At 44.4% G+C, this 27,664-nt stretch overlaps 1 protein-coding gene across 1 annotated transcript; it reads left to right on the top strand.

Moving 5' to 3' along the window:
* The first annotated feature begins 644 nt into the window (after positions 1-644).
* On the top strand, positions 645-24,583 carry HCLS1 (hematopoietic cell-specific Lyn substrate 1). The gene is made up of 14 exons (XM_080919588.1): positions 645-694; positions 2,945-3,028; positions 3,569-3,642; positions 12,678-12,807; positions 14,505-14,615; positions 17,297-17,351; positions 20,654-20,764; positions 21,340-21,395; positions 21,914-21,983; positions 22,604-22,815; positions 23,249-23,365; positions 23,804-24,017; positions 24,145-24,207; positions 24,384-24,583. Exons 2-14 carry the CDS (start codon positions 2,945-2,947, stop codon positions 24,515-24,517), a joined length of 1,431 nt encoding a protein of 476 aa, XP_080775714.1. The 5' UTR covers positions 645-694; the 3' UTR covers positions 24,518-24,583.
* The last annotated feature ends 3,081 nt before the right edge of the window (positions 24,584-27,664 follow it).

The following is a 27,664-nucleotide window of genomic DNA, read 5'->3' as shown; positions in this document are numbered from 1 at the left end:
TACTTCGTTGGCCCAACAAGTCACCTGAGCACGTCATGACTTGAAGAGGAGGGCTGCAGATATTAACAGTATAGAGTACGTCAGAGTTCACGTCACCTGCTTAGAGAAGGCCAGTAGTCAGATCTCTATCAACAAGCTCAGATTCCACACAGCGTCCCATCGAGCTAGGGACATTTCTCCCTCCACATCTTTCTCATGAGTTATTCTTCAGGTATCAGATATATATAAACATTTTTTCCTCTCTCAGACCAGGCTTCTACAACAGTATTGTAGCCAAGGCTACCCCTGAGTGCTGGGATCACAGACGTTTGCTACCACACCCACCTGCCTTGTTCTGAATTATTTTACTACCTTAGATGCGACTGTCCTGTGTAGGACACAGAGCAGTGCTACAGCATTCTTGATTGTGTCTTAACTGGTAAGGGATGTGTCTTCACTGTCATTTTTATAACTTTCTCATGACCTGAAAAGCTTTGCAAAATACTACACACAGAAACACTTAACCCTTTTAAGTACCCAAAGTATAAGGAACTGACTGACTCAAACTTCAGGAAGTAGCTGTGAGGACAGTGTGGCAGGAAATGACAGAAAACCTGAAAACGGAACTGAAGCAGCTGCTCGGTTACTTGCCCTGAAGTGGCAGCCACTGGAGGGGGTGCTGGGTGCGGACGTGAAGATCCAGCAACCAGTAAAGGTGGGTGCTCTGAGCTGGTGGAGGGGGGTGTTAGGGATTATGGAAGAGAAATCTACATAGCACTTAGTCCTTGTTAAGGGAGGTTGTTGCTAATAGGTGTTGAACCTTTGGTGGCCATAAGAACTACGTGCGGTGGTTGACAGCATCTGAGGATGGCAACAAGGAAATGCCTGCACTCAGGGAGCACGATTGATCACATCTAGGACCCTAGGCACAGCCAAGTATGCCCTGGGTTCTGTTGATGATCTACACAGCCCACTCTAAAGGACTGGCTGCCCCTGTGTGCTAAGCTGACGGAGACCCACGGAAGATGAGGACAAAGTGTGTCTATATGGCCTAACAGGGACGCAAATGCACATGAAAAATGTAAGGGGACAGGATTTAACCACAAATGAACACTGGTGCTGAGCCAAGGGCTTTTAGGGCCCAAATGCAAACATGATTGTTCATCTGGGGTAACTTTCTATGTTTGTAGGAATCCCACAGTGTCACAGAGAGAGCTTTGGATCAACTGTCTTAACCCCTTCATTATTTAACATTGGGGAACAAAATCACAACAATCAATGACTTGCCTAAGGAAGTTAATATTGATGGATTGCTTAGTCTAGTCTCTGGCTAAGTAGTTTATATTCTGTGTCAGGTGACAGGCAGGGCTCCCACAGACGCTGTCACATTACTGTGGTATCCATAGAGATCATGACTATCAATGCCATAAGTCAGCCCTGTCATCAGGCATTGGATGTGCCTCACATTCATTGCCTGTCTTCAGCCTCCTACTTTAAGTTGGCAGCTTTCTTGATTAGTGATCGACATTACAAGCATAGTAAGTTATTTCACTCTTAGAAATGAGCATAGAGGGTTGATGGGAGAGATTGGCTGGGACCTGGAGAAATAGAACAAGATGAAACTGTCGGACCTCACTGCTTCCTTGTTGCTCATAAATATATTTGACTTCTCCTTTCCAGTTTCCTTCTGTTGCAGAGTAGCCCAAGAACCAGGACATGTCAAAGAGAGGCCATAACGATGTGGGTCATAGGCCCTCTTTACCTGGCTACTCTCTATTAGTAGCTATTACCAATTGAGAAAGGCACAGGTGTTCTTAGTAGCTCACCGTGACTGGCCACAACAACTCACCACTTCTCCAGTTGTCCCTTACCACATCTTATTTAACCTGCCTACCTCAGATTTCTTCAGGGCTGATCTTCTAGAGGTTATTATAAAATGTGGGCAAGGATGGAGGCTTCCAGGTGGGTACAGAAAATGGAGACTTGAGGCCTAGATGGGCAAAGCCCCGGGGATGAGTGATTGAAAGTGTCTCCTTTGGGAGAGAGTAATGAGCACCAGGAAGTTCTTTGGTGGTGGTGGTAGAGGCACCTGACAAAGAGTCTTTGAGCCAGGAAATTCCAAAGGCTACCAACACAGATGGGTGTTGTCCCTTGTTACTACCTCTCAGAACTCAAAGGAGTGTGACCAGAGAGTTCTCTCTCACACTCCTTTAGCAAGGTTCAGTCCAGTGGAACAATAACTGACACCCAATCAAAGTAGCATTCTCCAAAGACTTCTGAGACATTTACTTAGTTGGTAAATCTCACATAGTGTTTCAGAAAGAGGGACCTGTTACATGCTATGTTTGAATACTTATGTCTTTAAATACAGTTGAACAACATGTAATTAATTTTTAAAAAAAAGCCTTGGTATTTTCTTTCTTAGAAAATTGAGGATTCCCTTCACCTTCCCCGTGTAACAACTATTGTGAATAGTTCAACCAGTTGTCCCCCTGATGACCTACAGCTGTGTAGTGAGTGGCCAGTCAGTCCTACAGTGACTGTTGTACAGTGTTCCACAGACAGGGTAACGTTTTTCAATGTAGCTAAGTAGATTATAGACAGGAGAGACACTGGACTCATTTATGACCTGGCAGCTAGGAAGGAAATTATGGAGAAATCTGAGTGAGCTGCCACAGCAATTCTACAGTAGGTGTTGTATGGCCAATGGTCACCCCTACACGCTGTGAACATAGTGAACAATCCCAGCACTTTGACAGAGGTTGTCTTGTGTTACCTATGCCTGTACTGACTTCTCTCCAGATGTGGATGAAATTGGACCATACTGATTTATCTTAAGATAATGAGTTGAGAAAGAGCAGAAGGAAACAATCCTTCGCTCACGTAGTCAACTTCAGCATCCTTACCAACCTTCCTCTCAACTTTTTTGTCATTTCTAATTATTTCCATCTTCTGTTACCCTCAGATGTGGAAGTCTGTAGTGGGGCACAATGTATCGGTTTCCGTAGAGACCCAGGGTGATGACTGGGACACAGACCCTGACTTTGTGGTAAGTACGGAAGTAGCTTTGCTTGGACAATGAAGCGGTCAGGAGCATCTCGGCAACTCTGATTTTTGAATGAGCCTAGAGAGAACTACCTGAGACTAAGACAGTCTTTGTGGTGAAATGGATTGGCAGAACCATTAGTTTTCATTAGTAGGAATGTGGGATAGCTGGTGTTGAGCATAGAAGGGGATAAGTGTGGGTCATTTCATAGTGACACTGAGGGACTGGCTCGCTCAGTCCTGAAATTGAAGATCAGTTCAATCTGGGACTCCTCTAGCCTGTGATCCATGATTTGAGATGTCATGGGACACTGAAAAAGGTAAGGATGGGTAATTCAGAGTAAGCAAGGACATGTCAGAGATCACTGGTTTAATTTCAATTTTCATGTGGCTTTGAGATAAGATTAATGCAGGTACAAGTGAGAGTAAAGACCCAAACAGAAGAAGCATCTAATACAGGGGACAGAGAGCGTGCGTGACAACTGCGAGCCTCCCTGCAACAGAGCACATTTCTCTTGATACTGTTGCATGCTGTCTTTTGTAGAATGACATCTCTGAGAAGGAGCAGCGGTGGGGAGCCAAGACCATTGAGGGCTCTGGACGCACAGAGCACATCAAGTAGGTGCCAAAGAACCCAACCAGCCGGGGAATTGTGTTTTATGAAGAGCTGATGGGAAAACCTGCAGGCTGGGGGTTCGGGGGTGCAGAAAGGAAACAGCCATGGCTGTGAATCTTTGCATTTATTTATTTTTCTAGAATCTGTGTGTGTTCCTAGTATTCCTATGTCTTCATGTGTTTTCACTTTATCTCTCTCGTCATCCATATATTATTATGTATCTTTTATATATAACAGCTCTGTTACTTTGGAGTGGGCTCACTGTATTAACCATCCTCCTTTAATCAGACATTAGGCAGCAGAGAAGTGGGCATAAATGCTGAAATTCTATCATGCTATCTGTCTGTCTGTCATCTATCTATAATCTACAAATTATGTATCAAATGCCATTTCATCTAAACTTTGATACAAGTTTAGAACATGTGTAGGGTGACTGCTAATGGGCTGGAAGGACTTCTTTGCTAGGTGTGGTCATACACACCTTTAGTTCTAGCACTCAGGAGGCAAAAGCAAGCAAATCTCTGTGACTTCAAGGCCAGACTGTTCTACGTGGTGAGTTCCAGACCAGCCAGGACTACATAATGAGAAGGCATCAATAAAATGTCAAGCAAATGAACCCCTGCATAAATGCTGTATTGAGGACAATATTAGTTCTCATACTGGTACAGAGACTTGAGACACAGATTTGCATTTGACTATGTAATAGAAATAGGGAACCCTTAATATTAATGTAAAGAAACATGGCATTTGGAGAAGCTGATGACTAAAACCATTTTGGAAGTGATGTTTAATCTTCAAGACAACTTTCTTATTTTTATGCAATTGATGTGGCAATGCCGACCCAGGAGTAAGGATTTACCTGGTATGCACGAAGTCCTGTTGGTTCCCAGCACCTAATAAATTAGATGTGGAGGTCTGTGCTTGTGACCCTAGGCTGTGGGAAAAGTATGGATGCCGAAGGCTCAGAAGCTTAATATCAAGGCAAGCCTGGGTTACGTTAGATATAATGTTAGTGATTAACTCCGAGCTGCCAATGATGGACTTTCAATCTGTTTGTCCCCATGTTACTGTGTGTCTGTCATGTGATTGACAGCTGTGTGGCTGCGTGTCTGTACCTCCCTACAAAAGGCTCTGCTCTGTCTTTATTGAACAGCATAACAAATATCATTGTTGATCAACCACTATCCATAAATGATTGTTTCCAACCTTTCTGGTAGGTTTTAGGAAGTTTCTTTTAACTTCCATATTTGCTGTTTCCAGCAAATACTATCCATGCATTACTCTGGTCCAGGGCATTACCTTAGAACTGACCAAGCAAGTCTGGTTGTTACCTTGTTCTCCTAAAGGCAGGTTGAACAGGCTATCAGTCTTAAGTGTGAAGTGATTTCCCCGTGTCTTGTCAACTGTGGTTATGAAGTCCAGCAAAAGATTCAATATCTTAGGATTTAGGGGGTGTTTTTAGAATTTGGCATCACCACATACATGAGACTGTCTTAAAAGGAGAAGAGCAAATACGGGAATAGGATTTTCTGTGGAATATTGTACTTGGTGACTGAGAGATTTTCACCACTCATCCATAGACAAGGATCATCTAACCTGGTTTTGGGTAGCACCAGGCTGCCATATTTTAGGAGCAAGGCAAATACAGTAAGTAACGTAATAAGGGTGACAGTGGGAAAGTCATGAATCAACACTACTAAAGTTGGCAAGATTAAAACAATTTTCTGCTCCATTCCCAACTCCTTCTCCCACACTCTGGCAATATTTTAGACGCATTTCCCTCTAGATTTTAAGAAGTGTCAGCAATGATCACATTGCAGCACTCATAGACTTAGAAGACTTGGGACACATTCATGTAGATCTGTAATGTGACTGAACACAGTGCAGACGTAGTTTGACGTAAATAGTGATAGTAAATATTTTTATTTTATTTATTTATTATTATTATTTATTATTATTAATGTGTGGGTCTTTTGATAATGTATCATGTGTGGTTCTGTTGCCCATGGTACAGTTCCTCTGGAGCTGGAGTTACAGATTGTTGTGAACTGTTTTGGGTGCTGGGGATCAAACCCAGGACCTCTGGAAGAGCAGCCAATGCTTTTAACCCCTTAGCCATCAGTTCAGCTCCAAGTGAATGTTACTCTTAAACAAGTCAAACAATTCTGGAAAGTATGTAGAGTGACACAGAACAGAGCTTCCTAGGAGCTTCCTTGAGAGCTCACGGGTCAAAGCTCTTTGCTGAGTGAAGCCCCCACACTCTGGTGTTCTGGGAAGGGCTGAGATGAGCTAGTGCCCATATGGGAAGCACCATAGGGGTGCTCTCTCATCTCAGCAGGAGTAGGGCATTTCAAGGACAACTTGTGGGTGAGCCCATGGAAAGAGCTTGTGTTCAGAAGATTTTCATTCAGTTCCTAGCTCTGTCATTACTAGCAGTGTGAACTTAGTCACAGCTAATGTCTTAGTAGCCCATTTTATTAATTCATGGGGAAAATGACAGCTACCCTGGAGGTTCATGTTTAGAATTCAATGAATAGTCCACGTGAGCGTCTGCTGGCCCTTGGTACTACTTAGCACTTTGGTTCTATGTATACACTGTTAATATAGATGAGTTTTATCTGATTTCCATCCCCCAAACCTAACAGCTGTGCAGCAGCTGGTACCTTCCTTCTTCCTAAGTGGTTTTTACTTAAACGGCTGTATTGCATACTACTGTACATGTCATTTAGACACTGTAGTGACTGAATATCTCCTTGTTAACCTAACTGTATCTATATTCACTATAGTAAATGTGGAGATATTGCCACAAAAGCTTGCTCTATTCCTATTTGCTAAAGCCTTCAAGGTGCAAGTTTGGACCCTACCGGGTGACCTTGGACAAACCTTTTCTCCTCTAGATAGAATAGCCTTCCAGGGAGCCTTTCAACATAAAGTCTATAATATTCTTTGGATGGTCCCTCTAAGCCAGCCTTCATGGTCAAGTGGAAATCTTCAAGACAGTAGGAGTGGAGGGGAAATTGGAGAGGAGAGTTCCTGCCAGACCGAACTGACTCAAAACAGGAAAAGGAAGTAACTTTGCTTCTTGGTAGGCTTGATACTTGCCCCCCAACCACCACCACTACCACCACCACTGTGTTTCTTTTTAGGTCAGCTTTGAATAAATTTGATCTGGGGATGGCTTTCTAAGAGACTAGCTTAAGTGATTCTATGTCTTTCATCAGTTTTTTGAGAAATGACCCCACTGCCGAGGGCTATTACCCTCTGTCCTCTCCACGTTTGTCTACAACTGCCTTCTTAATTAGGAAGGCATCTTTACTACTCTCAAACAGTAATCCTTAAACTCCTTGTGGGAGAGGACAAATGCTTTTGTCTGCTGTTTTTCTATTATCAAATGTGTCACAAGTTGATACTTTTGTGTAATGAAATATAACAAATTGAAAAACATTGCCGTAGAAGATAAGAGCACAATTTTTATTTTATAATCAATGGATACAAGATTGTCATGTAAGACTGGTGTTCCCTAAAGTCAGACTTTTGATTTTTATCTTGTTTCATTGTGGACAAGTGGTAACAGGTCAGCTCCCAGACTGTGCTGTGAACAGTTCTGTGAGCGGCATTACATTGGACAAGGCCTTTGCTGTGTCCTGAAGTCTTTAGGTCAGCTCTCACTGAAAACTAGCTGTACCTGCCTCAGCAGCTTAGTCAATATTTGTGTCCTACCATTTTACAAAGTGGAAATGAAGAATAACACAGTACGGTGAGCCTTGAACCAGAACCTCCGAGGTCCAGGGACTGGTGCCAGCTCTGCTGTGCCTGCACCCTGGCAGTAAGGGGTAATTTCACCATATGGCCAGAAATAGCAGTCCTGGCCTTCCTTACCTCGCATGGTTACCCTGTGAAGAACCACAGCTATCCCATGAGAACAGGTCTCATTATTGAGTTGTGACTTGTCATGTAGTCAGGCATGCCTATTATAAATGATGACATCATTCTGATAGCCCAGAAAACTAAGGTATTCGTTCTTGATTTTTTAACAATTTGTCCAAAGATATAAACATAATATAGATGGATAATTTGAACCTAGCTCAGTCTGAATCTATGGCCTAACTACTTAGCCATTACATCGCATCGTTTTTTAATAACCATAATTTGTCATGTCCACAATTCTCTTTTTGAAATGGAATGTAAATTCTCATGATCAACTGCCTCCTTTCCCCAATACTGCTTTTCTCTTTAAAGCCTCCAAGTATATTCTAGTTTGGCTTTAACAAGATGTCATACTCACTGCATAGGCATGGGCCTCTTTAGGAATACATAAAAGCTATCATTCATTTAATACGTCCTATTTTAAAAGCTCCCGGTGTTGTTAATGTGTAGTAATTATATGTAGATTGTCCTGAAGCTGTTAGTATTTTAATATTAAGTCCACTTCCCCAAGAAGGGCTGCCTAGTCACTTCAACTGAACCTTCCCATTTTAATTAGTAAAATAAAGGAAAGCCAGTGACTGGGCAGGGCGAGGGAAGTCGAGAGGTCGGAAGAGGTCAGAGGAGGTCAGACAATGGAGGGGGAAGATCATGGCAACATGGAGTTTCCCAAGAACCAGCTAGACCCAGGTGGGATTGGTTGGTGTTAAAAAGCTATGATCATTAAGGATTTTTACAGGTCTAGTATCTCATATAAAAAGGCAGTTTGTATCTTTGTCTATTTGATGCAACCTTGTTGTGTAGAGGGTTTGTGGATTGAGAGTGGGATATATAAACCTGTATGCAAAGCTATCAGGCTGTAGAGCCGTGTTTGTGGAATTTTGGGGTATAGAAACACCCCAGGACAGAGGCGGAGAACAGACGGTAGTAAACCACCCAGGGAAGGGAGTTGCGAAGATAAGTTGGGCCGTGGTGGCAGCTCAGACGGAGAGCCAGAGGTGTTCGCAGCTCCATACCAGGGTCGGGCCTGAGGAGACCTCAGGGCTGGAAAAGAGATAATAAGCATTTTTATTTTTTAATATTTACTGCAACAAAATACAAGAGACCACCAATACAGTGAGCACATATATAAGATTTGAGTTACCACTAACAGTCCTGTGTGTCTCTGTAGTCAGTGCCCCTGGCTGAACACACAAATGCTGACTAACTTTCCTTCAATGTAGGATAGTTAGTTGGGTCTCTCTAAAGTTTCAGCAAATGAATAACAAAGGCTGTTCTTCTCTTTTGTGTTGGTTTTCTTTTATTCAGCATGTTTTTGAACTCTAGCTGGAGCATCGTATATATTGGTCTCTTATTTCTTGTTATTGTCAAATGTATCCATTGTATAGCTACATTACCATTCATTACATTATTCATTGCTCTGTTGCTAGATATCAAAATCTATAACAAACATATCATGAGCGTTTGAGCACATCTTTCTCCTTTGATATATTTTTTTTTTCAAGGAATACTTAAAATCTAATGCTTATTCCTTCAGTCAGTATGTGTGTATGGAAAAAGAGATGATGGGGCACCAATGTTGTGAAAAGATGACGTCCAGGGTTTCAGCACCAATGTTAGGGAAAGGATGATGAAGAGAGTGGGGGGCATATGGCCCATGAAGGTGCGGCGAGGCCTGGGGCAAGGGAGATGCCTCTGGGGGGCCATGTTGGGAATCCCTTCCCCCTGAGGGACCAGCCACTCGACGGTATAGTACAGAATAGAGTTTATTCAGGTCATGGGAGAGTTAAGAGGGTAGTAGAGGCAGAGAGAGAGAGGGGGGGGGAATAGACAAGTAGAGGCCAGCCATGAGCACGTGGAGGGAGGGGGGGAAGGGAAGGGGAAGAGGAGGGATAGGGGTGGGAGAGCAAGAGAGCCTGGAGGCAAGAGAGAGAGGAGAGGACAAGCAGTCCCTTTTATAGTGTCAGGTCACTGGGGTGGAGGGTAATTGAGGGGTGGGGTTTACAGAATCCCAACAATGTGTTTACCTTTTGAGAAACTACCAATCTCTTTTCCAAAGGAAATTTGCCATAGTTTACTCCTACCAGAAATGCATGGGTTCGACTTGTTCCCTGTGCTTGTTAACACTTGTTGCTGTTGGTATTTTGAATGTTAGCTGCTCTGGACATACAGTGATGTTAATTTATATTTGGTGTAATTTGGGTGAGTAAGTTTTATTAACCATTTTTCATGTGCAGTCCATGTTTCTTCATCTATCTCTTCTGAAATGTCTGTTCAAATATTCCCTCACCTTTATAGAGTAGTTCTTTTATTTCTTTTTTTAAAAGATCTATTTATTTTAGTTATATGAGTACACTGTTGTTATCTTCTGACACACCAGAAGAGGGCATCATTTCTTATTACAGATGGTTGTGAGCCACCATGTGGTTGCTGGGAATTGAACTCAGAACCTCTGGAAGAGCAGCCAGTGCTCCTAACCACAGAGCCATTTCTCCAGCCCCAGTAGTTATTTTCTCATTGAGTTTCCTATATATTTTAGAAATAGATTTTTGTAAGATGTGTATTTTGTAAATATTTTATCTAAGAGTAACGATTGCTCTTTTAATTTTATAGTGGTATTATTTCAAAGGCACAAGATTTGAATTCTGATGAAGTCTAATTTATATAAAAAGATTATTTTATCATCAGTGGAATTTTGGTTTATTTGTTTTGCTTTTTGTTTGTCTAATAAAAAATTTACCTCTGAGTTGTGATATCTCTAACATTTGGCTCAATTTAAACGTTATTTTTTCACATACTTATGTGCAGCATGCGGTTGAGATTAAGGTTTTTCTTCTCTATGGATATCCAGTTGCCAAACACAATCCAAAGTCTATCCTTTTCCCACTGACTTAGCAGGTTTCTTTGACCTTCTGTGTGGCTGACTTCTGGACTCTGTTCTGCTTCATTAAGCAATGTGTTTGCCCTGATAGCCTAGTACCACAGTGTGGTGGTTGTTGTAGTTTTGTGCTAAGTTGCTGAAACGGAATAGGCCTCCAACTGTACCCCTTCTAAAGGTTGTCCTCCAAGATTCTATAATTTCATACATTTAGAATTAGATAGTCAGCTCCTGAAAATTAAAATGCCTGTTGAGAGTTTGATTGGGAGTCCACTGGAGATATAGGTCATTCTGGAGGATAATAAACATGTTTATAATATTGAGTTTTCTGGTCTATAAACCTGAGGTGCTCCTCTACTTATTTAGATCTTTGAGGGTTTTTTTTTTTCCCAGAAGTATTGTTCAGTGTCCAAGTCTTAATTCATATTTTGTTAAATTTATCCTAAAATATTTCATATTATGTCATGCATATGACATACTTTTCTGGTTTTCAAATGTCTACAGCTGGCAGATAGAAATTCAGTTGACTTCGATATATAGTGACCTCCTATCCTGAAATCTTAGTAGTTCTGGTAGCTTCTTTGTGGATTAGTTAGGCTTTTCCAAACATGTGATCCTATTGTTTGTGAGTAAAGACTTAATCGTCAGAGCCGCTCAGCTTTCTGCCTTTATTCCTCCTAATTCTGTTTGCCCTGACAATACAAGCCATTTGAAAACTTAAAGCAGAGACAGTGTGTCAGAAGCCTCTTAGGTATGACACTTGCCACCCTGAATGCTTTCTTGTATCCCTTCCATCTGTCCAGTGTCTCCATATGAGAGATTGTTTGTGTCCTCAGAGCCTAGCAACAATTCACACTCAAAGCTGTTTAATTGATATTTATCAAATAAAATGATTATATATTAAGAGACACTTGAGATGGATTCATCTATATGGTAAAAAAAAAATATATATATATATATAAGAAGTTGGATTTTCAGTTGGGTGTGGCTATAATCTAGCATTTGGAGGTGGTGGATAAATCAAGAATTCAAGGTTATCCTGGGCTACACAAGGAGTGAGAAAAAGAAAAAAACAAAAAACAAACCAAATAAAATATTTTTACTTTTTTTTTTTTTTTTTTTTTAGCCCACAACATTTTCATTCAAGTAATGTCATTTGTTGTTGGTACAGTTCTCTGACTGGCACCCTGAAGTTCATTAGGTGGATTTTCTCAGTTGAAAATGTTTGTCCCTGGCCCTTCTTTTCTCACTTGAATCCCTCAGCTGGGAACCTCACACAGCCATTCAGAGACTCCTGGAGTCCAGTCCCTTTCAGACACAGGAGCCCTGAGGCTGGTGAGCTGCCTTTGGCTCTTTGCTTTCCCTGCTGCCCACAGGGTCAGGCGAGGCATGGGAACACAGGGTGCCTCCAACACTGGGATCAAGTTCATCTGATTCCTAGCCAGCTCTCTAAAATTAACTGTGGCTAAAGCTGAAAGGCCTTTTAAACGCCTCAGTGACATTATCCCACTAGACCAGCAGATGGGTCTAATCTCCCATGAAAGGAGAAGGTCTCTCCTATGCTATGGCCACTCTGCCTGATACCAGTTTCTGCTGGCCCTGAGCTAGTGGAGTCCCAGGGACAGTAACTACTCCTAGACCCTTGCTTACTGCAGAAAGCTGGGTCTGTGAAATTTAGAGTTCTCTCCCTGGTTATTTCTGCACGGCCCCAGGGGTCCATGCAATGTGTCCAGGTCTGTGAACCCTTGCTGTCATTTGCTGGTAAAATTTTCTAAGCTATTTTCCAAGTACTGGACATAAGGATTGATTGATTTTTTTTCTATGATCTATATTGTTTCAATCATTAGACATTAAGCTTTGCCAGATTTAAAGTTATGGGGGCGGGCAGACTTTTAGAACAGAAATGTGTAGGTTGAAAATTATATGCATATCTTTACGTTTTTTGAGACAGACCACCTAATTGGTTAAAGGCAGGTCATTTTGAAGAAAGAACAATAACCTCTCAGTCGTTAATATATAGGTATCATTTGTCCTTTGATACACAAGGTTATGTTCCTGAGAAAGATAACAGACCACAGGATCTTGGCTTCTAGAGAGTGTAAATCAGGCTACACTGGTTGAACCAACCTCTTACTCATATTCGGAGCACTCAGAGTTTTGGACAAAAGATTTCCATTTTCTGGAAGCAGTCTGTTGACCTTCCTAATTGAGAGAGTGGTGTGTGGTCACTTGCAGCATCCACCAGCTGAGGAACAAAGTGTCCGAGGAGCATGACATTCTCAAGAAGAGGGAGCTGGAGTCGGGGCCTAAAGCGTCCCATGGCTATGGGGGTCGGTTCGGAGTGGAAAGAGACCGGATGGATAAGGTGAGTAGAAAGGGAGAGAACTTTAAAGACAAAATAATAATTCAAACAAGTCGGCTTGATTGTTGGTGCTTTAGAATTTATTCTAAATATGTTGTCCATGGTGTCCATTGGGCTTGAATGCAAAATGTCTTTGTGGTGTTCCTGTCTTTTATTTTCTCCTGACTAGAATAGCTGGCCTGTTTTACCTCCTGGTATATTGTGACCCCTTGCAATGGTTGGTTTTAATTATCACAATCTGGAACCACCTGAGGAAAGAGCATCAATGAAGGATTATCTAGATCAGGTTGATCTGTGGGCATGTCTGTTGGGGACTGTTTTAATTACTTTCATTGATGTGGAAAGACTCAGCCCACTGTGGGCAGCACCATTCTCTAGACCTGTGTTGTATAAATGTAGGGACAGCAAGTTGAACAGTAAGCAAACATGCATTCATTCTCTCTTTGCTCTTGTTTATGGATTTAACTGGTTCCTTCAATTCCCTACCTTGACTTCCCCAAGATAAATGACCCTAACCTGGAACTGTAGCCAAATGAAGCCTTTCTCCTTTAAAGTTTCTTTTGAAAGGGTGTCTTAATTATAGCAACAAAAATAAAACTAGGCCACACTGAGACTGAAAAAGCAGGGAGCTTTAGTGAAGAAGGAAGGATAGGCTAGAGAATCATTTGTTGCCTTTAGATGCTGTGTGTTCTGTCTGTATTGCAACTTCTCAGTTTTCTTTACTGCAGCTGTTCTCAACCTGTAGGTTGAAACCCCATTGGGTTAGGGTTAGGGTTCCTGCTGATTGGATATTTATGTTACAATTCATAACAGTAGCAAATTTACAGTTATGAAGCAGCAACAACATAATTTTATGGCTAGAGGTCACGACAACAGGAGAAACTATTAAAGGGTCACATTGTTAGGAAGGTTGAGAACTACTGCTTTACTGTATTATGTGATTATTTGTGTATGCATGCTATATGCATGTGTTGTGTATGGTGCGTGCATACGTGCATGTGTGTAGGGGTGGGTGCCGCTGCGAGTGCTACAGCAGGATGTCAAATGTTGTCCTGTACAGCTCTCTGCCTTAGCGCCGTGAGATAGGATCTCCCACTGAGTCTGAGGCTCATTATTTCCACCAGGCTGACTGGGAAGGGAACTCCCAGAATCCACCTGTCTCTACCTTCTCATACTGGGGTTAAAGGCACAAGCAGCCAGGCCTGGGTTTTTTTGTAGGTGATAGAGATGTGATCTTAGGTTGTCATGTTTGCAGAGCAAGGATCCTAACCTAGTGAGCCCCTCAACCCTTTAGTAATCTTTTATATATACATTGGAAAGTTCAGAATTCACTTCTATAGTTGTTTAGGCCAGTAAAGGTCTAGGACAAAGATACCTGGTTGATGGAGGGAAGACGTCGGTTGTGGTATCTAGTCAGTGCCCTCTGAAGTGTCCAAGCTTTGCTCATTTGACATGCTCCACAAGGCACTGGTTTGAGCTCTCCTGTCCCTTCTGTTCTCTCTCTTCTCTCTCTTCAGCATTCCAGTACATCCCTGGAGGTTTCTGAGCAATGGCTCTCTAGTGACGTTATTCCCCATCATAAGTTCCTCGGTACCACTGCTGGAGGCTACAGACCTGACCCAGAATGGAATATCCTGACATCCATTTGCCATCTCCAGCTATTCTGACGTTTTGCTTGTTCCACTCCTGCTTTTCTTTAGAGTGCCGTGGGCCACGAGTATGTTGCTGATGTGGAGAAACACTCGTCTCAGACTGATGCTGCCAGAGGCTTTGGGGGCAAATATGGAGTTGAGAGGGACCGGGCAGACAAGGTAGGCCACAGCTTTCTCCCTCTACCATATGCCTTATATTATGTGGGCCTTACCGCCACCCAGTCCTAAAGTGTAGGTTCCTGATTCTCAGGAAAGACAGGACAGCAGAGCTATCAGTGCCTGATCATGGTCTGGTCTCTTGGCACGTTTGCTGGTGCTAATGCTGGGGCTGATGCTGAGCACCAAATCATCCACTCACGTTCAGCAGGGCTTGGGTTGTAGTGCAGCTCTGGCCGAGCACAGGGGAGGCCCAGGGTTCATCAGCAGAACATCATTTGGTCACTCATAGGCAAAGACTATTAAACTTGGAATAAGAATTTCTTAAGACATTAATTAGCAGAGAGAAGAGAGGATGTTCAAAATAAGTAAATATGCCAGTCAGTGACAATACTTTGAGAAGGTAAAGAAATAAACAGTAATCTGTGTAGCTGGGGTGCTGCTAGAGGCTCCTGCGTACACAGGGGTAGTTTTAAAAATGAAAAGATAGTATTCATTGCTTACAGGCAGATAGAGTGGGAAGAGCAGGGCTGGTGGCTTGTTGATGCTTTAAATTATACTGAATGATGTCAGTCTGAATCCTCTTTTGTTGTACAGGTTGGAGTTTCATCTGAAAGAGATGAAAGGCAATGGGGAGGGGAGGCAAGAGGAGTAGGAAGGAGAGGGGCAGAGAGATGAAGAAGAGGGAGGGGGATCAGGAATAGGGTGGGGAATCCACATCTGGATAAGAAGTGATGATGATGATGATGATGATGATGATGATGATGATGATGATGATGATTGCCAGCAGTTGTTAATTGGGACTCAATCCAAGCTGCTAAGTGCTAGGATGCTACTTGTTTGGAGAAAATACAGCCAAAACAAAATCAAGAAAGTTCAAAATATGCTGCAAGAGAAAAAAAAAAAAAGCACAGAAGACATGTTTAAAGTCAATAATGTCATGTGGGGCGTGTAAGGTTCTATAAAGGAGGGAGCACTTCCTGCTAAGTCTTGGCTCCCCCTGGTCCTCCTTGCCCAATCCTGTATTGTTAGTTGTTACTTCACAAGCACAATTGCATCACCTAAGCAATCCAATTGTCCCGTAAGTCAAGACTGAGGAAGTAGCTCCATTGGAAGCATGCTAGCCTGGGGTCAGGTACCACCCCAGCACCCCATAAACAGGGCATGTGGTGCATACTAACACCATGAAGAAGCAGAGGATTAGATGCTAGCTGTCCTTCCACAGGTCCATTTTGTTCCTCAAGGAAAGAATTACGGGATGAGAATGATGCAGCTGACCACTCGTGAGATTCATGGCAGCAGAGATAGCACATGGCACGCAAAGCCAGAGCTCCCTGCACAATGAACAGGCATGGGTCTAGAGAGGCAGCATCTTCTGTTCCCAAAGAGTCTGGGTTTATAGACTTGTTAAGAGGCTGTGGAACAGAGCTTGTCTCCATTTCTCCTTCTAGAACTGGTCTAGGCAAGATGCAGTTAGCGGTTGTGTCTTTTTAAGTAACAACAACGACCTGACTGGCTGAGACCCTGGTGGGGACCTTTGAAATTGCAGAGAAGAAAAACCAAAGACTCCACAGGGTCTTGTTTTCAATAGCTCAGAGAGTTGTGGAACTGGGAAGAAGTAGCCTCCTAGCATGGAGTTTGCCCAGCCAAACCTTCCTGGTGGGTTGTCTGTGGCCCACAGCGGGGTGAGGAGGAGGTTGGCCTGCTGGCTAAGTGTAGCCCAGTGGCCTATTAGGGGGTGGGGATGGGAACAGCAATAAGGGGAGTACGTCTGGTGTGGAGTCCTAGAGTAAGCTGTTTGGATCTACAGTGGCAGCCCTCAGGGACTAGCCTGATCTCATCAGGACCTCTTTCCCTAGCTATCTACTTAGCTAAGTATTAACTATATTCTGTCTTCTCTCAAGTGCAAAGTTATACTTACCCACAGAGAGAATGTAAAGTCAGCTTCAGATATGGGGGAGCCAGAGAAAGAGGAAGGGAAGGGAAAAGACGGAGGGAGGAAGGGAGGAAAGGAGGGAGGGAGGGAGGGAGAGAGAGAGAGAGAGAGAGAGAGAGAGAGAGAGAGAGAGAGAGAGAGAGAGAGAGAGAGACTAGTTAGTTCTGAAGATGGGAGACTGACCCTTACTTAGAAACCAATAGTTACTGGTTACTGACCAAATGGGACACAGCTCCCAGGATGTATTAGGTCTTGGAAGCACCAAACTCAGTGTCTTGGAGACTGGTGAGGCCATGCTGATAGCATGAGGAACCCAGGTGCCGCACACAGAGCTTTTAGTTACAAGTTTGTGAGGCTCACTTAAAAAAAGAAGTGCTGATTCCTTGTGTAACTCGGTGCAGATACTATAGATACTTTGTTCTGTTTTCTTGTTGAGAGATCATGTTCCTCAATTTACTGTTGTGATGGGTAAGATTTATTTAGTATTATGTAAAAGAGACCAGTGCTGAATGAGGTTAAGGAGCACGCCCAAAGCTAAACTGTTATCAACCGGAAAATTGGGATTGGTTCTAGGATGGTCTCATGTCCAGAGCCACCCTGACTGCTTTGAAACAGTTTCTACTTTAACCCTGGGAGCCTTGCTGGGGTCCCTAAAACAGGCCTTTGAGAGCAAGATGAAAATAAGGCTAAATCAGAGAGGGAGGCAGCCAAGAGCCATGGCCAATCATTTCTCTCTTCCTTCTCCCAGTCAGCGGTGGGCTTTGACTACAAAGGAGAAGTGGAAAAGCACGCATCTCAGAAAGGCAAGTGACCAGAGCCTTGGCCACTCAGCTGGCCAGCTTCCCTGCTCACATCCCCCCCTTGCAGCAGCTTGTCATCCATCCCTGCCTCCAGTCCCCCCCCCCCACCCACCTTTCAGTTCCAGCTGTGGGCTGGCTTCTCTCTCAAATTCATTCCATGAGCTTGATCAATTCTGTCTAATCCTTTCTTTTCCTAGTTGAAGGGTAGAAGATACAATGTTTCTTTTTTGTTCTCGAATCTATTATCTTTAAAACGTAACACACAGCTTTGACTTAAGTTTAAAATTAATCATGTCCTTGGGAATAATATAGAAATATTTTAGCTATATTCCTTTTACCATCCATATTATTGTTGTTCAGTATATTGTTTATATCAGAGTTTGAAACCTGATAAAATATAATGGTGTTGGGCATGGTGCCACATGTCTTCACTCCTAGCACATGGGAGGGAGAGGAAGGCGAATCAAGGCCAGCCTAACCTACAGAACCAATTCCTGGACAGTTGAGGCTTCCTAGAGAAACCTAGTCTCAAAACAACCAAAATGAAACAAAGCAAAGCCATATGTATATAAAACCAATGAATACTTAAATTGGGTAACAGTGGCCAACTTCTTAGCTATCTGTCACATTGTATCATTTCTTTTTGCTGTTTCTGTTTTCTTCTTGCTAAAATATGTTTTCGAATCATTATTTTAGAGATTAGGAAAGAACTCCTACCCCTCAGCCCCAGTCCTTGAGCTATGTGGTATTCACCATGCTTTTCCTTCATTATTTTGAAAATGTCATGTCGTCATTTGGGGTCTCTCGTGTCAGCCCAGTTGTCATTCTTTGTAGGTAATATATCTTTCTTTTTAAGAAAATAAAAATAAAATTTAAGCCAGACCTGATGACACTGGTTTTAATCTTGGCTGCTCAAAAGACTGGGGCAAGGAAATTTCAAGTTCAAGGCCAGACTGCGATACACAGTGGGTTTAAGGCCAGCATGGACAAGTTAGAGAGTCTTGCCCTCAAAATTAAAGGGTGTGGGGACTGTAGATCAATAATAGAGCACGTGGGTAACCTTCACCTACCTGCCTCTACCTTCCAAGTGCTGGGATCAGAGGTGTGCAGTACCACTTTTTATAAAGCTCCAACTCACCTTTTCTATCAATGGTTTATCTACTTTAAAATTATATGTGGTTTTTTTACTCTATTATTTTGCTTAATGTACTTATACTTAATATGGGCTTTTTTTGCTTCTTAATATAAAAACCTAGACAGATGATTTTGGCTCTTTCTAACACAGGTAAATCCCCCCCCCCGACAAGTTATGCTGCACTTGGCCAATTCTATGTATATTTCAAATTTAATTAAGTATGAAACATGTTCTAATTTTCCCGGTGAATTTTCTTTTACTTATAAGTTATTTGAAAGTGTGTGTGTTTCAGTTTTAATGTTTACATTTAGTCTTTGGGAGTTGCAAACAATATATTTTGATTATATTCTTTCCCTTCTCTCAAATCCACCTGGATCCTTCATCACTCTCCTACCCACACAACTTTATGTGCTTTCTCTTTCATAAAACTAATTACCCCCCCCACAGCCATGGAATCCACCTTGTGTTGGCCAGATATCCTGAGCATAGGGTCCATGGTAGAGTGTGACTAGTAAGCTGAAAGAATATATATTTGTTTCTTCTACAATGAGGGAATTTTCCATATCATTTTATTGATATTAACCTTTAATTTTATTGAGACCAGAAAATGATATCCAGTATTTCAGTCTTTTGAATTATATTAAGGGTTAGCCCATGGCTGTGTGTGTGTGTGTGTGTGTGTGTGTGTGTGTGTGTGTGTGTATGAATGTGTGTCAGAGTATGTGTGTGTGTATGTTTGTGTGTGTAAGTATATGAGTGCATGTGTGTGTGTGTGTATTACTGTCCCATGTGTATAGAGTCAAAGAGTATCTTTTATAATTTGGGATATAGTGTTCTTAAGAGCCAGTTTAATGACAAAGGTATTTAGATCTTATATAACTTTGTTGATGATTCTTTTTGTTCCATAGGTTTAATTTTTCAACACTGGCTGTATATTATCTGTCTTACCGTTTCTACTGGGCTTTGCTTTATGAGCTTTGGTGCTGTGAATAGGTTGGTGCCAGGGAACTTACTCCTGACGGGCAGAGCTTTTCCTCATAGCACTTCCCGGTGTCCCCTTTCCTTTCAGGACACTCTCTTTCTTCAAGTCTACTTCATGTTGTGTTCATGCTACTTTCTGTAGGCTGTTCTTCCTACATAGATATTTCCTTTGTATGTGAATACTCAAACATATATTTGCTCATTCGTGTAGAAGTCAACTATTGAGACTGGAACTCTCCCTAAATCTGGAGATCACAGATTTGACAAGACCAGCACTCAGCCATTTTGTCTCTGCCTCTCCTGCTTTAGAATCCCAGGCACACACTATCACATTTAGTGTTGTATGTGGGTGCTTGGGACCCAAACCCTCATATTAGCAAGGCATTGTAGTGACCGACACATGTACAGTACCTACCATGTATGCACTGTCTGAGATCAGTATTTAAGTTCATTTCTTGGCTTAGAATTCCTGAGTCCTATGATTGAAAAAATTCACATCCCACAACTGAATACAGGACTAGATGTTACTCATAAAATGTTTCCTTGACAAATACTGAACAGGCTACAAGACCCCTTGACATTTCCTGTACTTCCTTTTCAGCTTCCATACCCTCCCTCCCAGTCCTACATAGATTTTACAACCTCAAATCCCTACATTTTGACTTTAAAGTGCTTAGGGTTTCTGTCACTAGCTACTCAATTCACCCACACACATAAACAGCTCTGGCTCTCCTGTTTCTTTCTGGAGCCAGGATTCTTTTCTCCTCCCTTTCCCTCCTCTTTTTCTTCTTCTTGTTCCTGTTCCTTTCCTCCCTTCTCTTTTTCTTCTTCCTCCTTTCTGAGTTTCACTACTTAAAAAATTATGGTATTTGGCTGAGCTTTCTCTGTTTCAATGGGAGGAGAGACAGCACATACTTCATACTATGTGCTTTAATCGCAGAGGTCTCCTCTCCCACCCTCTCAACATAGCCGTGCCTCAAAGGAGGGAAAATATTGCGATGTTCATCTCCCTTGGGATGGAAGTTAGAGTGTTGTACATGTTAACTTAGCTCACCTCTAGGTTAAAGCAGCTTACCTCTGTCAGAGCCCGGAGCCCTTCCCTGACCTACCACGCTGCACTCCTGCCCTGCGACTTCTCTCTAGCATTTTCCATTGTGCTGTCCTCTCAGGTCTTCCCTGTCTGTTGCAGATTACTCTCGTGGCTTTGGTGGCCGCTACGGGGTAGAGAAGGATAAACGGGACAAAGCAGCTCTGGGATACGACTATAAGGGAGAGACAGAGAAGCACGAGTCTCAGCGAGGTAACAGAGATGGGGAGGAGGGAGGTTGCTAGGTAGCACAGGGCCCTCTTTCCTTCTGGTTTAGGGTTTAGAAGCTGACTCGGGGTCTCTGAATACGGAGGCAGATGAGCCAAAGGGGGGGGTCAACCTGGATGGCGGGGTTGGGAGTAGGGCAGAGAAGGAGCAAGAAGAAAAGCTATTGGGGAAGGAGTGTAGCCAGGCTGGGTGATGGGCAGAGGTTTTTTGGTGTGAGGCCAGTCAGTCTCAGGGAGGACTTAGAGCTTTCTCCTGGGACACAGCAAGAATGGCTGAATGACTCGACTCATGTTCCTATTTATTTCCTTGTATTTTGCCGTGGCAGCCATTACATTTGTGTTTGTCTCTCTCCATCCCTCTTTCTTTTCTCCCCCGACCCCCATACCCTGACCCTTTTTATTTCTTCCCATCATCCATCTCTCTCTCTGACCTCTGCCATTTCTTCCTCGTCCTCTGCCACCTTCCACACTCTTGTCTCCCAGTCCTTGCTGTTCCCTCTGCCCACTGATTCCCAGCATTCTACTCTCCCGTTTTCACTCTCAGAATCTCCTTCCCCACAGATTATGCCAAGGGCTTTGGTGGCCAATATGGAATCCAGAAAGACCGAGTGGATAAGGTAATCACAGGATGTCTTGGTCTCAGGGCTGTCTCTATGGTAAAGTGGCTACAAGGGAAGAGAGAAGCCAGAAGCCAAATGGAACTCTTGGACCTGGGTCCTAAGCCTGGCATGCTGGGCTTTAACATATAAGGAACATGAATTCCACACCCTGAAGTTTACGTGAGAAGGTAGATACCAGGGAAATCAGACATGATGTTTCAAGGTTTTCTTAATCCTGTCTTAAGTCTCTCCCTGCTCCACACCACTGTCTTGTGTGTCCACTGTTTTCTCTTCCTTCATAAGCAAGGCCCTTGCTTCATTCTAGGTGACTGAGCTCAGAAACATGAGATTCTAAGTCCACCCACCAGTCTTTCTTTACCCTTCTCTCTTCCAAGAGACAATGTTGGAGACCCCAGTCAAACTGTTGCTTGACACATGGCTACAGATGCCTCCCAGGGTGGCCCTAGGCACCAGTGCTGTCTTATGGGTCACGACTCTCTTGGCTTCTCACACTATAAACACTGTTCTGCCTACAGAGCGCTGTTGGCTTCAATGAAATGGAGGCCCCAACCACGGCGTATAAGAAAACAACACCCATAGAAGCTGGTTAGTCCTACAGTTCCCTTCTCTGTGCCCTTGACCTCCTTTCTTTGCTGGCTTCCTCTCCTCCTGGACTATCCCTTGTATGTCCTTAACTCCTGAGATTAGCCAAGGAGGATGAGCTCCCTACTCTCACAGTTCCGGATTCTGTCTCCTAGAAAAGTCAGACCAGCTGGATGGCAAGGGGAATGGCATTAGGAGGAGAAATGAGGGCCAGAGACACACAGGAAGAGAGAGGGAAAGACAGAATAGACAGACCCTTGAGATGGGGAGGAGGGTGGGTGGTGGTGGGTAGAGACATAGGGATAGAGAAAGATGCTGGTTCAGGCCTCATAGTTTTGAAATGGTCCTTCATCACATGGAATTTGGGCTTCAATGCCGTAGGATCCCCAGGCCTTACTGTTCTCTCACTCTGTAGCTTCCCCTCCATGAGTCACCTCCTCATGTTCTCTCCTCCTGCATATTAACAGATCTCTCTCATCTCTACAAGTTCCATCCTCTCTCTCTCTTTCTCTCTCTCTTCTCTCTCTCTCTCTCTCTCTCTCTCTCTCTCTCTCTCTCTCTCTCTCTCTCTCTCTCCACTCATGATCCAAGACACCCTTAATATTTCTTATCTCTCTCTGCAGCTTCCAGTGGTGCCCGTGGGCTGAAGGCAAAGTTTGAGTCCATGGCTGAGGAGAAGAGGAAGCGAGAGGAGGAAGAGAAGGCACAGCAGATGGCCAGGCAGCAACAGGAGCGCAAGGCTGTGGTGAAGATGAGCCGTGAAGCTCAGCAGCCGTCCGTGCCTGTGGACGAGCCAGCAGTGCCAGCCCAATTGCCCAAGAAGATCTCCTCAGAGGTAAGTGCCTGGTTATTGAGGGTCCAAGACCTCTTTCTGAGACAGGTGTCTCAGGGGCCCAACTGATAGGCACAGACAGACAGGCATACAGACAAGGCAGATGTCTTTCTCATTGCACAGTCTGTTATACTTGTCTTTGCAAAGATTCAATATGTGTAATTGGCCCCATGTAGCAGAAAGTCAAGAAAAACAAAACAACAAAAGCACCAAGATTTATAGACTCTACCTGTCAGAGTTTAAGATGACAGGTCACAGCTGCAACAGGTAGCTTCTGCTGCACCAGCTGAAGATAAAGGTGCCATCACCTTCAGTGTGGGAGCCATCTTGGTGGGTGTGTTGTACTGGACTAGCAGAATGGAAGAATGGGTCTTGATAAGTATAAGAGAGAACATGGTGGGTAGATGTGGTTAGTGTAGTGATTCTTTTTCTTCAGGTCTGGCCTCCAGCAGAGAGTCACCTACCGCCAGAGTCAGAGCCTGTGAGAAGCAGGAGAGAATACCCTGTGCCCTCTCTGCCCATGAGGCAGTCCCCACCGTACAATCCCCAGGAGGTAAGCAGAGCCCCAGAGATTCTCTGTGCCCTCCTCATCGTCTCTCCTCTTAGGAAGGAGGGCTGTATAGGGGTGGCAAACCAGCCTGCTCCTCACACTCTGCTTTTAGCACTGGGGTCCAGCATTCTGGAATCTGCCCTGCCTAGTTTCTCCTAGCTGTGGTATCCCAACAGTGTCCTTTTGGTTTGATGTTCTCCTGGTTTTCCAAAGACTCTCCCTTGCTTTCCACACCCCTCCCTCCCCTCATACCTTGAGCTACCCTCCTGTCCTTTCTGAGTGGGCGCTTTGAGAGGGTGAGTGTTTTAGGAGACTGGGGAATGAAGAACAGCGTACTCCCAAGGGAAGGCTGCTAAATGGTGGGAAGAGGTTGCCGGTGAGAGTGTTAGCACCCTCATTAAACTATTATTGAATCCTCCTGGCCCACCCTTCTCTCCTCAGGACACTGAGGAGCCCCCAGCTCTGCCCCCTAGGACCCCAGAAGGCCTCCAGGTGGTGGAAGAGCCAGTGTATGAAGCAGCACCTGAGGCCGAGCCAGAACCTGAGCCCGACTATGAGGATGTTGGGGCGTTAGATCGGCAGGATGAGGAAGCAGAGGGAGACTATGAAGATGTGCTGGAGCCCGAGGGCACCCCTTCTTTGTCCTACCAGGCTGGTGAGTGGGGTGAATAGGGAGGGGAAAGCAGCTCCTAAATTTGGTCATTTTGGGGGCAGCAGAGGAGTAGGAGGAATCTCCCCTGTCTATCTTCTTTGCGTTGAAGTTTCCATTTCTTGTTATTCAGGACCCTCCGGCGGGGTTGGTGGTGCGGGGATCTCAGCTGTAGCCCTGTATGATTACCAAGGAGGTAAGTTCGAAGCCACCTGAAGGGCCTGATACTCCTGGTAGCCCATGATGTGAAAGAGAAGGTGTAGGTTCTGAGAGTCAAGAAAAGGCCCAGAAGACCAGGCCTGGTTTCTTCCCTGGGGCTTAGAATGGGCCATCCTAATGACCATCCTAATGTCTCCTTCACTTCCTCCCCAGAGGGAAGTGATGAGCTTTCCTTTGATCCAGATGACATCATCACTGACATTGAGATGGTGGATGAAGGCTGGTGGCGGGGCCAATGCCGTGGCTACTTTGGACTCTTTCCTGCAAACTATGTCAAGCTCCTCTAATGACTCCCCATGTTGGAAGCTGCTCTGGCTCCCTCTACCCAGTCCATGGTACTGCTGCACGGCCTGACTGAGCATCATGGTATCTGCTTCTTTAAGAGCTCTAAGTGGAACTGCTTGAGGCAGGGGTGGGGTGGGGTGGGGTGGAGAGGTGGGGGTGTGTCCCTCTTTGTTCACTCTTCCCTGGAGTAGCTCCTGAAGTCACCTTGCAGCCCTGTCTTCTTCAGCCACACCCAGCTTTTCGGTCCTTTCTCTAGAGTGCTGGGATTCCCCCACCCCCACCCTGGGTGCCAGCCTAGAGGGGGCTCTCCCTGGGCTGCCCTATTCGCCCTGTTGTGCTTTTGCTCATTTTTCTTAAGAGACAAATTGGAACTGCCTTCTGTTTAGTCCTAAAGCTGAAAATAAAGTGAGACTGTGGCTTAGCTTTGTACTGGGTTCGTGGTGTTTTTAGCACAGGGCTCTCTGGCCCTGCCTCTCCACCCTTTCTCCCATTCTCCTTAGAAAACTCCCTCTAGTCTGGCATGGAAGTACCCAAACCCTGTGCCCTGGAGGTCAGGAGCTGGGCCTTTTTGTTTGGCTGTACCTTAGCCCCAGTCCTAAACAGACAAACCTGATGCCTTAGTTAAAGTTTCTAGTGCTGTGATAAAGTCATGACCAAAGCAGCTGGGGGAGGAATCAACTCAGCCTACAACTCTTAGGTCACACTCCCATCGCTGAGGGTCACACTCCGTCACTGTCACCGAGGGAAGACAGGGCAGGGATTTAGAGCAAGAACCTGGAGGCAGAAAGCTGAAGCCAGGGAGGAGTGTTGGCTATTGGTTTGCTCCCTATGGCTTGTTCAACCTTCTTTCTTACATACCCAGAACCACCTACCCAGGGATGGTTACCATCCACAGTGGGCAGGCCTCCCCACATCAACCATTAACCTAAAAAAATGCCCTACAGAATTGCCTATGAGGCATTTTGTGGAGGAATTTTCTCAACTAAGATTCCTTCTTCCCAAAGACCTGTATGTGTCAAGTTGACAAAACCCAACTAGCATACCTGTGAATGGCAGCCATGCAGAATAACAGGGTCAAGTGACTTCTAGATAAAGGTAGTTCAGCCTCTGCTGGCTTTAGCAGTTTCGTGAAGTTAGCTTCTGTCTGGGAAAACCAGACTTTTTATACACTTGGTGTGTGTGTGTGTGTGTGTGTGTGTGTGTGTGTGTGTGTGTGTGTGTTGGCTAGAGTGCAATATTAGCTGTCAATCTTCAAGAGTGTAGTCTTCCCCTTGTTAAATACCATTTATGTTTGATCTGGAGCTCATTAGTTAGGCTGGGGAGTCCCAGGGATCCTCTTGTCTCTGCCTCTTCAGTACTGAGATTATTAGCAAAAGCTGCCGCATCTGGCATTTTACATGGGTTCTGGAGAGCCAACTTAGGCCCACCCGCTTGCCAGGCAAGCACTCGAATAACTGAGCCACCTCCGTGACTCCCTGACAGATGGTGATTGTCCAGGAAGAAACCCTGGTTAGACAGCTGGAAGTAGGAAGGGAAGGTTGCCCTCCCATAAAAAAAGACTAACACCAAAGGAGAACAAGTTCAAGTCAGTGGGTCGCAGAGTGTCTAGGGGCTTCAGGAAGGCAAGGATTGCTACTATCAGGACAACTAGATCCCATGTCCAGAAAAGGGTAGTGAACAAAGTTCATGAGGCTTTTGTGTGGTCCAGAGCTGGAATGGGTAGGAGGAAATGAGGGTATCCATGGAGCCATGATGAGCAAAACATGATTCTACAAGCACAAAACAGGGACGAGAGATGAGAATTGGGCTTAACCAGCCCCATCAAAGATAGAATGGGAGATGCTGGTGTACAATCCAAGTGGACGTTGGGGATTGAAGTAGGGCCTCACTGGTTGATATGATATAAAAGCCAAAGCTCTCAACAGTATTGGCATTGGTTTTAGCTCCAAGAAATGGAGAGGGGCATTGGGACAAAGGATCTACATTACTGGCTGAGACCACCCTTGCCTGGGACCTCATAGAGGTGACCCTGCCTTTCTAGTGCTCAGCACAGTCCAGACTTTTCATGGACCTTTCTTGAAGACAAACACTGCTGGATATTAATGATGACTTCTATGCTTGCCAGTGAACCACAAGTCTGTCTCTAGACCTAACTCACAAGACTTACCCACTTAGCCTTTCTGTGGGCAGAGCAGCCATTATTTCCCATTAGAGAGGCATTGGTTTACTGATGCATGGGGATAAGTCACCATAGATACATAGCCTGTGGTACATTAGACCCGTACAATGGTGGTGGTGTGGCTTTAAACCTACCTCTAATTCTCAACTTGCTTCCTATCTGACCTCTTCTTATAAGACACCTTCCTTCTCCAGTCCCTATGCTGCTGAGGCTACAGGTCATTTGGGGCTTGGTTCTATATTCTCTCCCCTCCACACTAGCTGCTTTCCACGTCTGAGTTACCATTAAGTATGCTGTTCAAAGGGCTCTGCCCTTAGATGTCTCCCGGTCCAGACTCTATGCTCTCAGTGCATTCGTCTCCCCACCCCACCCCCTCAGCTGCCGTGCAAACAGAAGCCGAGTGGAGCTGTCTCGATTCTGTTATGGGTACCTACTGCTCATGCTGCTCTCCAAAGCTTCATTTCCTTAGTCTAACCATTCATCGATCCTAGCATCTCAAAATGGTCCCTTTGCTGTGTTTGCCCTCTTCCCACCAAGTGAGGGTGTCTCTAGGGACCAGGGAATGCCTTGGGTATCTTGATTTCCTTTAACACAAATAATGAATTCCCTTACAAAAATGTTTAGAGACGTCACTAATCTAAGTACTGCTCTGAGATAGGAGCGAGAGGTGGGAGTGGGGAAGGAACTGTGGCTGGAAGTATTCACACCTCAAGAGATGGGGGGCATCCTGACTGTTTTCTACATCTGTTTTACACACACATTCTCTTTGCATCTCTCTCTCTCTCTCTCTCTCTCTCTCTCTCTCTCTCTCTCTCTCTCTCTCTCTCTCTCTCTCTCTCTCTCCTTTGAGAACCTCATTCCACTGTGTGGGAAGAACCAGATTCCACGTGCACAGAACTGTGACCTGCAGAGCTCGCTTCCCTTTTGCCAACCTCATTGTTTGGCTGTTTTCAGTTACTCATCTTCCCTG

This window comes from Micromys minutus, assembly GCF_963924665.1.
Source record: "Micromys minutus genome assembly, chromosome: 7".
Taxonomy (NCBI): Eukaryota; Metazoa; Chordata; class Mammalia; order Rodentia; family Muridae; genus Micromys; species Micromys minutus.
This window is presented reverse-complemented; position numbering and strand designations above follow the sequence as displayed.

Bases quoted from the DNA above. Each gene is read 5' to 3' on its own strand.
- HCLS1 (XM_080919588.1), top strand. From the start codon at position 2,945: ATGTGGAAGTCTGTAGTGGGGCACAATGTATCGGTTTCCGTAGAGACC. The intron at 14,616-17,296 runs GTAGGCCACAGC...TCCTTCTCCCAG, and splicing joins AGAGGGACCGGGCAGACAAG to TCAGCGGTGGGCTTTGACTA. The intron at 20,765-21,339 runs GTAACAGAGATG...CCTTCCCCACAG, and splicing joins GAAGCACGAGTCTCAGCGAG to ATTATGCCAAGGGCTTTGGT.